The sequence below is a fragment of the Ursus maritimus genome, unplaced genomic scaffold, assembly GCF_017311325.1.
Source record: "Ursus maritimus isolate PB19 unplaced genomic scaffold, ASM1731132v1 scaffold_11, whole genome shotgun sequence".
Classification (NCBI taxonomy): Eukaryota; Metazoa; Chordata; class Mammalia; order Carnivora; family Ursidae; genus Ursus; species Ursus maritimus.
Genome location: NW_024423453.1, coordinates 5,090,534 through 5,102,680, shown reverse-complemented (window position 1 = coordinate 5,102,680; position 12,147 = coordinate 5,090,534). Strand labels below are relative to the sequence as shown.

The 12,147-nt window shown below is 36.3% G+C and overlaps 1 protein-coding gene across 5 annotated transcripts in view; it reads right to left on the bottom strand.

The window, feature by feature from the left end:
* Positions 1-12,147, bottom strand: part of SEC24B (SEC24 homolog B, COPII coat complex component) — an 84,735-nt gene that overhangs the window by 26,719 nt on the left and 45,869 nt on the right. For all 5 annotated transcript variants that reach the window (XR_005833858.1, XM_040626222.1, XM_040626223.1 and 2 more), the window contains 2 exons: positions 9,400-9,480; positions 6,614-6,831 (listed from right to left, as the gene is read on the bottom strand). Coding sequence is in view for 4 of the 5 variants with exons in the window: in XM_040626222.1 (XP_040482156.1) it covers positions 6,614-6,831; positions 9,400-9,480 (299 nt within the window). In the remaining variant the exon portion in view is untranslated. The remainder of the gene's footprint in view (positions 1-6,613; positions 6,832-9,399; positions 9,481-12,147) is intronic.

Here is a 12,147-nt window from a genome sequence, read left to right as displayed (position 1 = left end):
ATACAGAATAAGTAAGAAGATAAAAAAGTTTACCTTGTAAAAATTTATGGCTTGGAAATAGAATGATTTTAATAGGGTAGTTCAATTTAAAGCATTCTTGAAAAAAACTCAAAGAAAAATAATGAATACGTTTAAATCTCAGCACAGTTAAACCTGACAACAAAATTTCAGCAATAATGCTTCTCAGCATCAAGAATTTGGTTTCTGTGACTACAGTTCATACTGGAAAGGCAGGATAAATGCTTTTGTTTCCAAGTTTTTTCAATGGTCAATTTTCAGAATAATGAATTGATGCCATAAAAATGTACTATTATGTTCAACGACTTTTGCTTTGCTTATTTTTTGTTACGTTTGTTGTATTTTTAGTACTGTTATGAATTCACAGCCTTCTATGAACTCAAAGTGACTTAATGAATTATAGTTGTTCATTTTGATGCTGAAACTACCCAATTTTTGGCCAGTGAAAAAAGACAGATTATTTAATAAATGATAGTGAACTCAAGAGCTATTCTTGGGGGGGAAATGAGTTTATTATTTATATTATGAGCCAAAATAAAACCTTAAATAGATTAAAAAGGCAAAACTGAAATTACCTAAGAACTAAAAGAATGGATAGCTGGAGTATTTCCTATTCTAAGGTTGAAAGGATCTTTTAAAGGATACAAACAAAGGTAAAAACAAATGAAATCATCATATGGGGGCGCCTGGGTGGCTCGGTCGGTTAAGTGGCTGCCCTTAGCTCAGATTATGATCCTAGGATCTGGGATCGAGCCCCTTGTTGGGCTCTCTGCTCAGCAGGGAGCCTGCTTCTCCCTCTCCCTCTGCGTGCCTCTCCCTCTGCTCGTGTGCTCTCTTTCTCTCTCACTCTGTCAAATAAATAAAATATTTAAAAGTAAAATAAAAAAAATAAATCATAATATGACTATATAAAAAATAGATATTCCTTCAATGTCAAAAAAAATACCATTAAAATTTAAAAACAAATGTCAAGATGGAGGAAAAAATTGCAATATATATTAGGCAAAAGGTTAATATACTTATTATAGATGGCTTTTACAAACCGGAGGACCTGAATAATGATGAAAGAATATGAACTGGGATTTCAGTAAAGAAACATAAATGACTAATAATTATAAAAATAATTCTTGGTGGACTTGGTAATATAGACGAATGGGCATTCCTATACACTTTTACTGCCTGCTGGATCACTCCATGTAAATGTCTACTAGGCATTTTAACCTGACATGGCCAACTTGACTGCCTCTCCTAGACCCATTCGTCTCTTCACCTTCACAGTAAATGCACTACCCTCTACCCGGTCGCTCTGCCAAAAACCTAACAGTTATCCTTTAGGCCTTCCTTTCTTTCAACTACCGTAACAAATCCATCCATATGTCAAAGGATAGACCTTATCCATCCACTTTTCATTACCTTCACCGATACCACTTTAGAACAAAGCACAATCATCCATTTCCGGGATAATGGCAAAGCTTCCATTTGTCTCCCTGTTTCCATTTTTGTCTTTTCACATACTTCCATCCCTAATCTGTTCTTCACACCGCAGCCAAAATGATTCTCTAAATAATGGAAGTCACATCTATCACTCCATTACATAAAACCTCCAACGTCTCCCCTTTGCACTTGGGATAAAATCTTAAGCTTCTGACTATGGTCCTTGCCCACCTCTGATCTCATTCCTATTACTCTTTCCACTGCTGAGTTCCAGCCACACTGAGACTTTATTCTTGCAACATGTCAAAGTTGCTCCTGTTTTAAGTCTTTGCATGTATGCTTCCTCAGCCTGAAATCTCTACCCCCAGAGTCTTCCATGCCTGGTTTTTCTTGTTATTCAAATAGTAACTCAGACATAATTTCTAAGGTGAAGGATTTCCTGACTATGTACTCTATATACCAACCCCAGCAATTTCTTCAACTTGTCTTACTTCACAGCACTTGTAACTATTTGAAATTATCTCATTAATTTATTGATTTACTTATTTTGTCCCATCGAACCTGCCCTCCCAACAAATTTCTGAGAGTGACGATTTTGTTCACTTAGGCTCCTCTTTTATCCCTCAGTGCCTAGAGTAGTGCTGTCACATACTAGGAACTCAGTAAGTTTTTACTGAATGAATAAATAGAAATTCTCAAGTCTTGTAAAATTAGGTGCTTTGATTCAGTAATTCCACCTGAAGAAATTTCATGTAAGGAAATAATCAGATAAATGCATTAAAGTCTGTACATGTGTGTGTGTATAAATGTTGATTTTGACAATTATGCCCAACAACAATAGACTGGTTGATTATAAAACATGGTCCTATCAGATGAAAGATATCTAAAAAGGTTTTGTCTTATGCCATTAAAGGAATAAAAGTTTCTAAAACAATATCCCTACTCATCAACTTCTTTTGTTTGTTTAAGCCATTAGGATGACTAGTTTCTTTACTGGCTTTTCCCCAAAAATATACAGCAAGAACCTTGGAAGAACAGACTCCAAGTGTTGCTGTTTACATTTTGATGGTGGGACTATTGCTTAGTATTTATTTTCCTCTTTTTGCTTATCTGCAATTTTCTACAATTGATCACGTCTTTTGTTGTTGTTAAAAAAAAAAAAGCACTATATATATATTATTTACAATAGGCAAGATACGGAAGCAGTCCAAGTGTTCATCGATGCCAAATGAAATATGCCAGAGAAAGGCAAATGCCACATGATTCCACTTATATGTGGAATTTAAGAAACAAAGCAAATGAACAAAGGGGAGAAAAAAGAGAGAGACAAATCAAGAAACAGACTCATAACCATAGAGAACAAACTGATGGTTACCAGAAGGGAGATGGGTGGGGGGATGGGTGATATACATGATGGGGATTAAGGAATTTACTTGTTGTGAAGAGCACTGGGTGATTAAAATAGAAACTTAAAAAATATAAGAATAAAAAATAAAAAGACTTTTGACTCAAAAAAAAAGCACTATAAAGCATTACATCTGGCTTTTCATATATTCACTAAAATATTTTTCTAATTTTAATTTTCATTTTTTTTTAAATTTTCATTTAATTTTCATTTTTTAAAGACTTGCTTATTTATTTGAGAGGGAGAGGAGAAGCAGACCCCCTGCTGAGCGCGGAGCCTGCCACAGGCAAGCCTGAGATCACGACCTGAAGCGAAACCAAGAGGTAGACGCCCAGTCGCCCCTAATTTTCATTTCTTTAAACATCAACTTTCTCCCGTTTTTCAGGGTTGAAAAACAAATTTTAATTTTTCTTCCTCAAAAGCCAATTATTGGGGTTCTCTACTTCTTAATAAAGGTCATTTCAAATGAATAAAAACAAAGAAAGCCCTTAAGAGTTCAGAACCCTCTCACTGGGTTATACTAAGTACAACATTTAAAGGCATTTCAATTTCATTATAAAAGGTTGCTTAAAGCTAAAGTAAGCTATTCTTATCCTAACTAGGACTTCAAAAATAAATGGCTTCTTTTATTTTTTTAATTCCCCCTCCCCTGCAATTTCAGAGTTCTCGGTCAGATTTGAAAACACTTTAAAACAAGTCCTTGGCAACCTCCAAATTATTCTTGGTGACCCTGATATCCCTCTGGCCATAATTGTGGGACCAGAAAGGCATATAAAAAGTCACCTCTAAATGGCTTCTTTTAAAATCAGCTTGCTAATATTAGATTAAAATCTATAATCTTTTTTTAGTAGATAGGTAAGAATTTAAATGTACATCCTAGCTGTGTGTTTAAATAATTATTCTTCACTGACCCAAAACTAATACCCAAAAAACTATTTTAAATTCAGATTAAACAAAAACAAATTGCTGCTTTGTAATCTTCCTTAGATACATATATCAAGTATGACTTTGGTTTTCTTCTGCACAAGTCACTTAAAGAAAGGCAAAGAAGTGCTTAATTCTGAACTGTAAAGACTTGTATTCTCGAACTAAGCCTGGTCTTGGACAGACGACTTCACTTAACTGAGTCTCAAATTCTTCACTTACATCATGAAAGGAAGGCACTATTATAAAGAAGCCAAACTCCAAGCGTTGACAAGGATGTGCAGTAACTGGCACTTGCATACACTGCCAATGGAGGTATAAGTTAGGACACCTGCTTTGGAAAACTGTTTGGCATTAGCTGCTGAAGTAAGGATATTCCATGACCCAGCAATTCCACTCCTTAATACATACATTCATTGAAAAGACAGGAACAGAAATATTCACAGCTGCACTATTCATAACAGCCCCATGCCGCAAACTTACCCAGAGGCCTGTCAACAGTAGAACAAATAAATAAACTGTATATTCACATAACGGAGTACATGCAACCATGAAAATGAATGAACTATAAGCACACAGTAAGCATAATGTCGAGCCAAAGAGCCTAGGCAAGAAATACACAGCTATTATTAAAAACAGGCAAAATTAATGTGTGGTATTTGAAGTCAAGACAGTTGCCAACTCTTGTTTGGGGGTTTGTGACTAGAAAAGGCATGAGAAAGGGCTCTGGCTGTTGGTTATATGTGTTCAATTTGTAGAAAGGTATCAAACGGTATGATGTTGACTTATATAACTGTACATAAATATAATACAGATTATATTTCAATAAAAAGTTATAAAAAAAGGAAAAGTGGAAGTGAATGATCCCTAACAGTATACAGTCTAAAGCTTTTGCTATATGATGCTCATTTCTCTTGTGGTTAATAATCAGTTACTTTTTAGTCTGCCTCTGTGTCCTTCGTTCAAACTCCTGTGATCCTTGCACCAGAGCTAGGGTATAAAAAGGATTGAGATTACAGAAGAATAGAATGAAGTTATTTTTAAAATCTAATAGATATTAGATTTTACTTTTATTTCAAGGACAATCTCCTAACTTTTCCAAAATAACCTTCCAAATAAAATGGAAAAAGAACAATACTTTTGGGCACCTGGGTGACTCAGTCAGTTAAGCAGCTGCCTTTGGTTTGGGTCACGATCTCAGGGTCCTGGGATCCAGCCCCACATGGGGCTCTCTGACGAGCAGGGAGTCTGCTTCCCACTCTCCCTCTGTACTTTCCCTCTCTCTCTCAAATAATATAAATAACATCTTTAAAAAAAAAAAAAAAGAACAACAATACTTTCCATTCTACTATTTCAAAGGTCAGCAAACTTTCTCTGTAGAGGGCCAGGCAGTAAATATTTTAAAGCTTTAAGAGCCACACGTCTCTTTTGCAGCTCCTCAACTCTACCACCGCGGGGCAAAAGTTGTCGTTGATAATATATAAAAGCATGCGTGAGGCTCTATTCCAGTAGAAGTTTATTTGCAGAAATGGGCAGCAGGCCAGATCTGGTCCCAGAACCTTTTCCTCTGTCCTTGTGCATTACCACTACAATTTCTTTTCCTTGCCTGAAACTTCCTCCAAGAACCAGATCCTTTCTTTGACCTTGGTTTTCTTCTCATTAAAATGCAGAAATACATTATATATTATGACCCCCAAAAGTAATTTCCCTAAAGCACAAGAGTCAGAAAATAATGACTTAAAAACTGTTTCATCTGGATGAATAAAGTCATAGAGAAACTAACAAAATGGAAGGCAGAAAAATCTATTCTAAGCAACCGTATTTCTCCAGTGCCTTTCCCAGTTTCCTTCTTCCTTTTGTGCCTTCATACTAAGATTAAATTCCAGAAACATGATTTTCCTATGTCCCTCCAATCTTCATTCTTAGTGTATCATAAGATGAAATTTCTATAAGGTTAGTCTAAGAGCAGTTTTTCATTATAAGTAGAATGTTTTACCATTTCAATTGTTTCCTTATTTTACATTCTTAATAAATATAAACCTAAGATACTTACTATTCTGTATTATTAAATTGATATGGCACTTAAAAGGTGACTCCAGAACAGGGCATATCAGAATGGGTCACAGCAGTAGTTAATAAGAAATGTAACTACTGATCAGCATTTATGTGTGTGGCGGCCGTAACCACTTTCAGTTAGCTGTCCTATCATGAAGACTTCTTTGATCTAAGAGTTGGAACCAAAATTCCAAACCACATTTATAACATGTCTTTTTTTTTTTTTTTGAGGAAAAAGCTTAGTAATACAGACTTTTAAAAAACGTAACATTTGGGGGCGCCTGGGTGGTATAGTCCTTAAGCGTCTGCCTTGGGATCAGGGCGTGATCCCGGTGTTCCGGGATCGAGCCCCACATCAGGCTCCTCTGCTGGGAGCCTGCTTCTTCCTCTCCCTCTCCCCCTGCCTGTGTTCCCTCTCTCGCTGGCTGTCTCTCTGTCAAATAAATAAATAAAATCTTAAAAAAAAAAGTAACATTTGCTTTCCTGAGTATAAAATTAATACCCACAAGACTCTAAAAAATAAAAATACAACAAAGGACAGAAAAATCACAGCTGATATCTTTATCCAGATTTAACTTCCTTAAAGATTTGATATTTCTATTTCCTTTTATATCTATGTATACACACACATACACACACAAAAACTGGAACCAAAATCTATGTATGCTTGATCTCTGCTTATCTGTATTTGCAACCACGATCCATTTCAATCACCAGGGATTTGTGAGAATTGATAATAGTTTCACAATTTTAGACCTGCAATGTCTTTATACATACTTGAGCATATGGCTGGAATCCAGAATACCCTGGGCTACTGGGCGGTACTCCAGAGTTAAGTGGTGCTGTAGCATTCTGGTAACCAGGCTGAAGAGTTGGATAACCATACCCAAACGGCTTAGCCATTTTTGAAGGCTGAGGAGCAGAAGGAGCTGGAGCGGGGTCGGGTTCAGGAGCAGGATCAGGAGCAGGACTGCTTGCTGATGAGGAAAGCATATCTAACAAAGGAAAAAACATGCTGTTAACACTGGAAATCAGGACTCTATAAAGAGTTGGCTCCTGGGCAAGCCATAATCTTTGCCATTTTCCTTTTTTAAACTTTTTATTATGAGAAATTGCAAATATCCACAGAAGTACAGGGAATAGAATCATGAACCCTTTGCCCCCTTCACTCAGCTGGAAGTCCGTATTATTGCAGAGGCAAAACTGTGAGAGTATGAAAGACAGTGTACAGGATTGTGTCCAGCTTCTAAAACAATATCTGGTATGTAATAGATGCCAAATAAAATTTAATAAATGTTCTTTCTTTATTTAAATTTAAAACAAAAAACTAGGGGCACCTGGGTGGCTCAGTCGGTTAAGCATTTGCCTTCAGCTCAAGTCATGATCCCAGGGTCCTGGGATCGAGCCCCATATTGGGCTCCTTGCTCAGAGGGGAGCCTGCTTCTCCTTCTCCCTCTGCCTGCTGCTCTAACTGCTTGTGTGCTCTCTCTCTCTCTCAAATAAATAAATAAAATCTTAAAAAAAAACTGATTAAAACTGAGAAAAAACTGTAGAAAGTTTAATCATCAAGCACAGAAATCAAAAGAAACCCTAAAAATTACTCTATTACACATACCACTGTTAACATGTTGCTATACTGTTAGTCTTATTTTAAAGTCAAACTACATAATATATGAATTTCAATCTATTTTTCATATAAAAATGACATTCTTCACCAGCAACCAGACTCTGCAAAAAATATGCTCTTAAAGGCATGTGACTTAATAAAATTTTTAAAAGATTCTTTAAGAATCCTATCTTTCTACTGACAGTATCTATTGGCTCTCATTTTGAAGATATGTTCCCAGACATTCTTCTATCATCTTGTGTTTATTAGGCAGGGGCTGACTTACTCACTTTCTGGTAACCTCTCAGATTTCTTAATAGGACAAGAGGTTCAACGTAGTGTCATATCCTGCTTACCGTTCCTCACAGTGATGGGAATGTGAGTAGAAAGGTCTCTTAACATGGTAACAGTCATCAGCATAAGATGTAAAAACCTGGAGTCATAAATGTGGAGGTCTAAAACTTCTTCTCCCCTTCCTTAGGAAAGGTCTAAAACTTCTCCCCTTCCTTATGACATACTGGACATAGATTTCTATAGTCCTAAGTCCTACCCTAGCACCTGACACACAGTACTTTCAATTCACTTAATCCTACTGCTACCGATGTTCACATCTTTAATTCTGGTGCAGTATAAATAGTAGAAAACTTGTCCAAGGTCACTCACTTAGGTCAGCACAGTTCCTAGTAAGATTATGATTTGCTGATGAAATGAATATGGACAAAGGTTGAACTCCAAAGCCATGATTTTTTAACTACCACATTCAGCATTTCACTTCAGGTTGATTTGTTTGTTTGTTTGCTTGTTTGTTTTTAGGTTAATTTGAAGTTCATGAAATACTATATAGGTACAGTAAATTCATCTTTTTAAAATTTTTTTAAAATTCCAGTACAGTTAACATACGTGTTATATTAGTTTCAGGTGTACAATATAGTGATTCTACATGTAGTATTCACCTTTTAGTGAATTAACCCTTCTACCATATTTTGATAATAACGATTGCTTTGGAATGGTCCACAATTTCTTACACAAACATACATCCCTAGGGGAAAAAAATCCTTAACCACAAAAGACTGAGTAGCTTATTGAAGTATTCTTGAAATATTAAAAGGGAACTTTATACTAAGTTGAGAAGATGAAAGTTTTCTACCGATTCATAGGATAGTGATAGCAAGATAGTATGTTAAATCCAGCATACGCCAACTTCAACTAAGCTCCATCCTGGATTATTACCAAACTGGTAAGAAATAAAGAGAAGGGCAAAATTACTTGTTCTGCTAGTTCTGAAGTTTCAAATCATTAGAAAAACTGAGAAAAAAGAGCAGTCAGATATGGTTGTCAGGTTATCTGTGATAAGAGACAGACAAAAAAGGAAGATCACAGTTTAAGATATTACAATGAAATGACTACTAATTCTAAAACTTCAGTTTGCATTTTAAAAAAATACTATCCACCACTCCTATTTCTACATAATGATCAAAGTTATTTCCAGATAAGGTTAAAAGTAATGCCTCCAAGATCTACCCCCAAGTTGGTTAATCTAGTTACCTGGTGAGGCAGCCAGGAGCCATAGGGGAGTAAAGAGTCAAAGACTATTTATATTCAGAGGCTAGTTGGAAGGAATTCAAGAACCTAAGCATGAGAACAGAAATATAAAATTTACTTAAGAAGTTATCAGCATAAGATTATTTAGTATTAAAAATGTTTTAGAAAGAGGAAAAAGATAAAGAGCATGATAACGGAAATAAAATAACAAATTTCCTTAGGCCTCCCAGAAACATCTGTAGTTGTTATATGACAATTAAAAGTATTGAATTAAGGCTGAGAAATACCAGAAAATGTCCCCTTTTTCTGTTAAAAATACAGCCTGCTAATTATGTATAATATACGTTGATGTTTGGAAAAAACTGATGGTCAGTAATTTTTCAAGTAAGCATCAAGTAAGCACAAGGCGAATTACCTGGGTAGCTGCCTCCTTCCAAGGCATCGTAACTGTTGGGCATTGGAGAAGCACTGCTCGTGGTGGATGAGCTGTCAACACCTAAAAGGAAAAACCAAAATACCCACTAAGTTTAAAATGACAATGTATTGTAGAGTAGCCTCTGGCAATTTTGAAAAAGAGGTTTTGCTGAACTAAAAGTTTCCTGACTCTAGTAAAACTAAAAGTAACTGATGTTTAACGACGTTTAAAGACCATATATAAATTTCCGTTAACAAGAGTGAGGAGAATACAGAGCTGACAAGTGGAACAAAATTTAATCAAACGCAAGTGAAGGTGTCTTAGAAAACAGGTATCAAACTTTTAAAAGGAGTTGAACACATAAATATAAATGTTAGATTGACAGAATTATTACTAGAATAACACCAAGACTGCATTTACCAAATCTCGAGCTATAAAATACATTTTATCAGTATTAGGATATTTAAGATAACAGAATTTTAATGACTTTTATAAGACTTTTATAATGAAACCTTCTTAGGAGTCTCCAGCTTGGGCTGCTACCTAGCCTGCTATTCAGCATTTCTTTGCCTCAGTCAGAATGGCTAGCTAGTATCAAAAAGACAAGAAGTAACAGGTGTTGGTCAGGACGTAAAGGAGAGAACCCTCATGCACTGTTGGTGGGAATGTAAATTGGTGTAGCCACTATGCAAAACAGTATGGAGGCTCCTCAAAAAGTGAAAGAAAAAAAAAAATTCCATACAACCCAGTAATTCCACTACTGGATATTTACCCCCCAAAAACCAAAACCCTAATTTGAAAAGATACATGCACCTCTATGTTCACTGCAGCATGATTTATAATAGCCAAGGTACAGAAGCAACCCAAATGTCCACTGATAGATGAATGGGTACAGATGTCTCTCTCTCTCTCTCATACACACACACACGAATACCACTCAGCCATAAAGAAGGACATCTTGCCATGTGCTACGACACAGATGGAGCTAGAGGGTATTATGCTAGGCGAAATAAGTCAGAGAAAGATAAAGACCATATGATTTCATATAGTCATATGATTTTCTTTATTCTACCATATGTAGAATCTGAAAAACAATGAAACAAATGAACAAAAAAACCAGACTCTTAACTATAGAGAACAAACTGGGGGTTGCCAGAGGGTAGGCGGGTAGGGGGACGGGTAAAACAGGTGAAAGGGAATAAGAGGTACAAATTTCCAGTTATCAGATAAATCAGTCATGGAGATAAAGTACAGCATAGGGAATATAGTTGATAACACTGTAATAACTCTATATGGCAACCCATGGTGACCACACTTATTGTGCTGAGCACTGAGTAATGTATAGAATTGTCAGGTCACTATGCTGCACACCTGAAATGAATATAGCATCGTATATTAACTATACTTCAATAATAAAAATAAAATAAAATCTTTATTTAGTAAGTCTCCCCCAAAATACACTAAAACTTAAATATTTATCAACAGATGAATGGATAAACAAAATGTGGCCTATCTCTACAATGGGGTATTATTCAACTTTACACAGGAATGGGGAACTGATACATGTCACAATGTGAATGATCCTTGAAAATATGCTAAGTGAAAGGGGCCAGACACAAAAGGTCACAATTACGATTCTATTTGTATGAAATATCCAGAATGAGTTAAGTCTACAGAGATAGAAAGTAGACTGGTGGTTGCTAGGGCTGAGAGGAGGGGAAAATGGGAAGTTACTCCTTAACGAAAACAGAGTTTCCTTTTGGGATGATGAAAATGTTTAGTTCTGCCTGGTTCAGTACTTTCTCCAAGTTAGAACTAGACAGAAGTGGTGCCTGCACAACAACCAAAATGATAAAACCGGACGGAGGTGGTGGTTGTACTGTTAGATGACACTGAATTACACACTTTAAAATGGCTCATCTCACGTTACGGGAATTTCACCTCGAAACCATACGTTAAGACAACATGAACGGGGAAAGAATATTCTTTTCAACAAGACAGCCACATGAAGCAAAATAAAGTTAGACCCGTTCTTTACACCCTACAACAAAATTAACTCAAAGTGGGTCACAGACATAAACGTAAGCACCAAAAATCTGAGAATATAGGAGTAAATCTTCGTGACCGTGGACTGGCAAAGGATTCTTTTTTTTTTTTTTTTTTTTTAAGATTTTATTTATTTATTCGACAGAGATAGAGACAGCCAGCGAGAGAGGGAACACAAGCAGGGGGAGTGGGAGAGGAAGAAGCAGGCTCATAGCAGAAGAGCCTGATGTGGGGCTCGATCCCAGATCGCCAGGATCACGCCCTGAGCCGAAGGCAGACGCTTAACCGCCGTGCCACCCAGGCGCCCCTGGCAAAGGATTCTTAAATTGGACACCAAAGGCACAAGCAACAAGAAGAAAAGAGTAAGTTGGATTTTATGAAAATGAAAAACTTTTATGCTCCAAACATCAAGAAAGAAGAGACGACCCACAGAATGGGAAAATATATTGGCAAATCATACACCTGATAAGGGTCCAGTATCCAGAATGTAAAAAGAATTCTTACAACTCAATCATAAAAAGATAAATAACCAAATTAAAAATAGGTAGAGGACTTAAACAGACACTTCTCCAAAGAAAATAAACAAATAGCCAATAAATACATGACAGATGCTCAACATCATCAGCCACTAAGGCAATGGGAATCAGAGCCACAGTGAGATGCCACGGCAACCCACCAGAGTGGTTATAATTGAAAAGACAG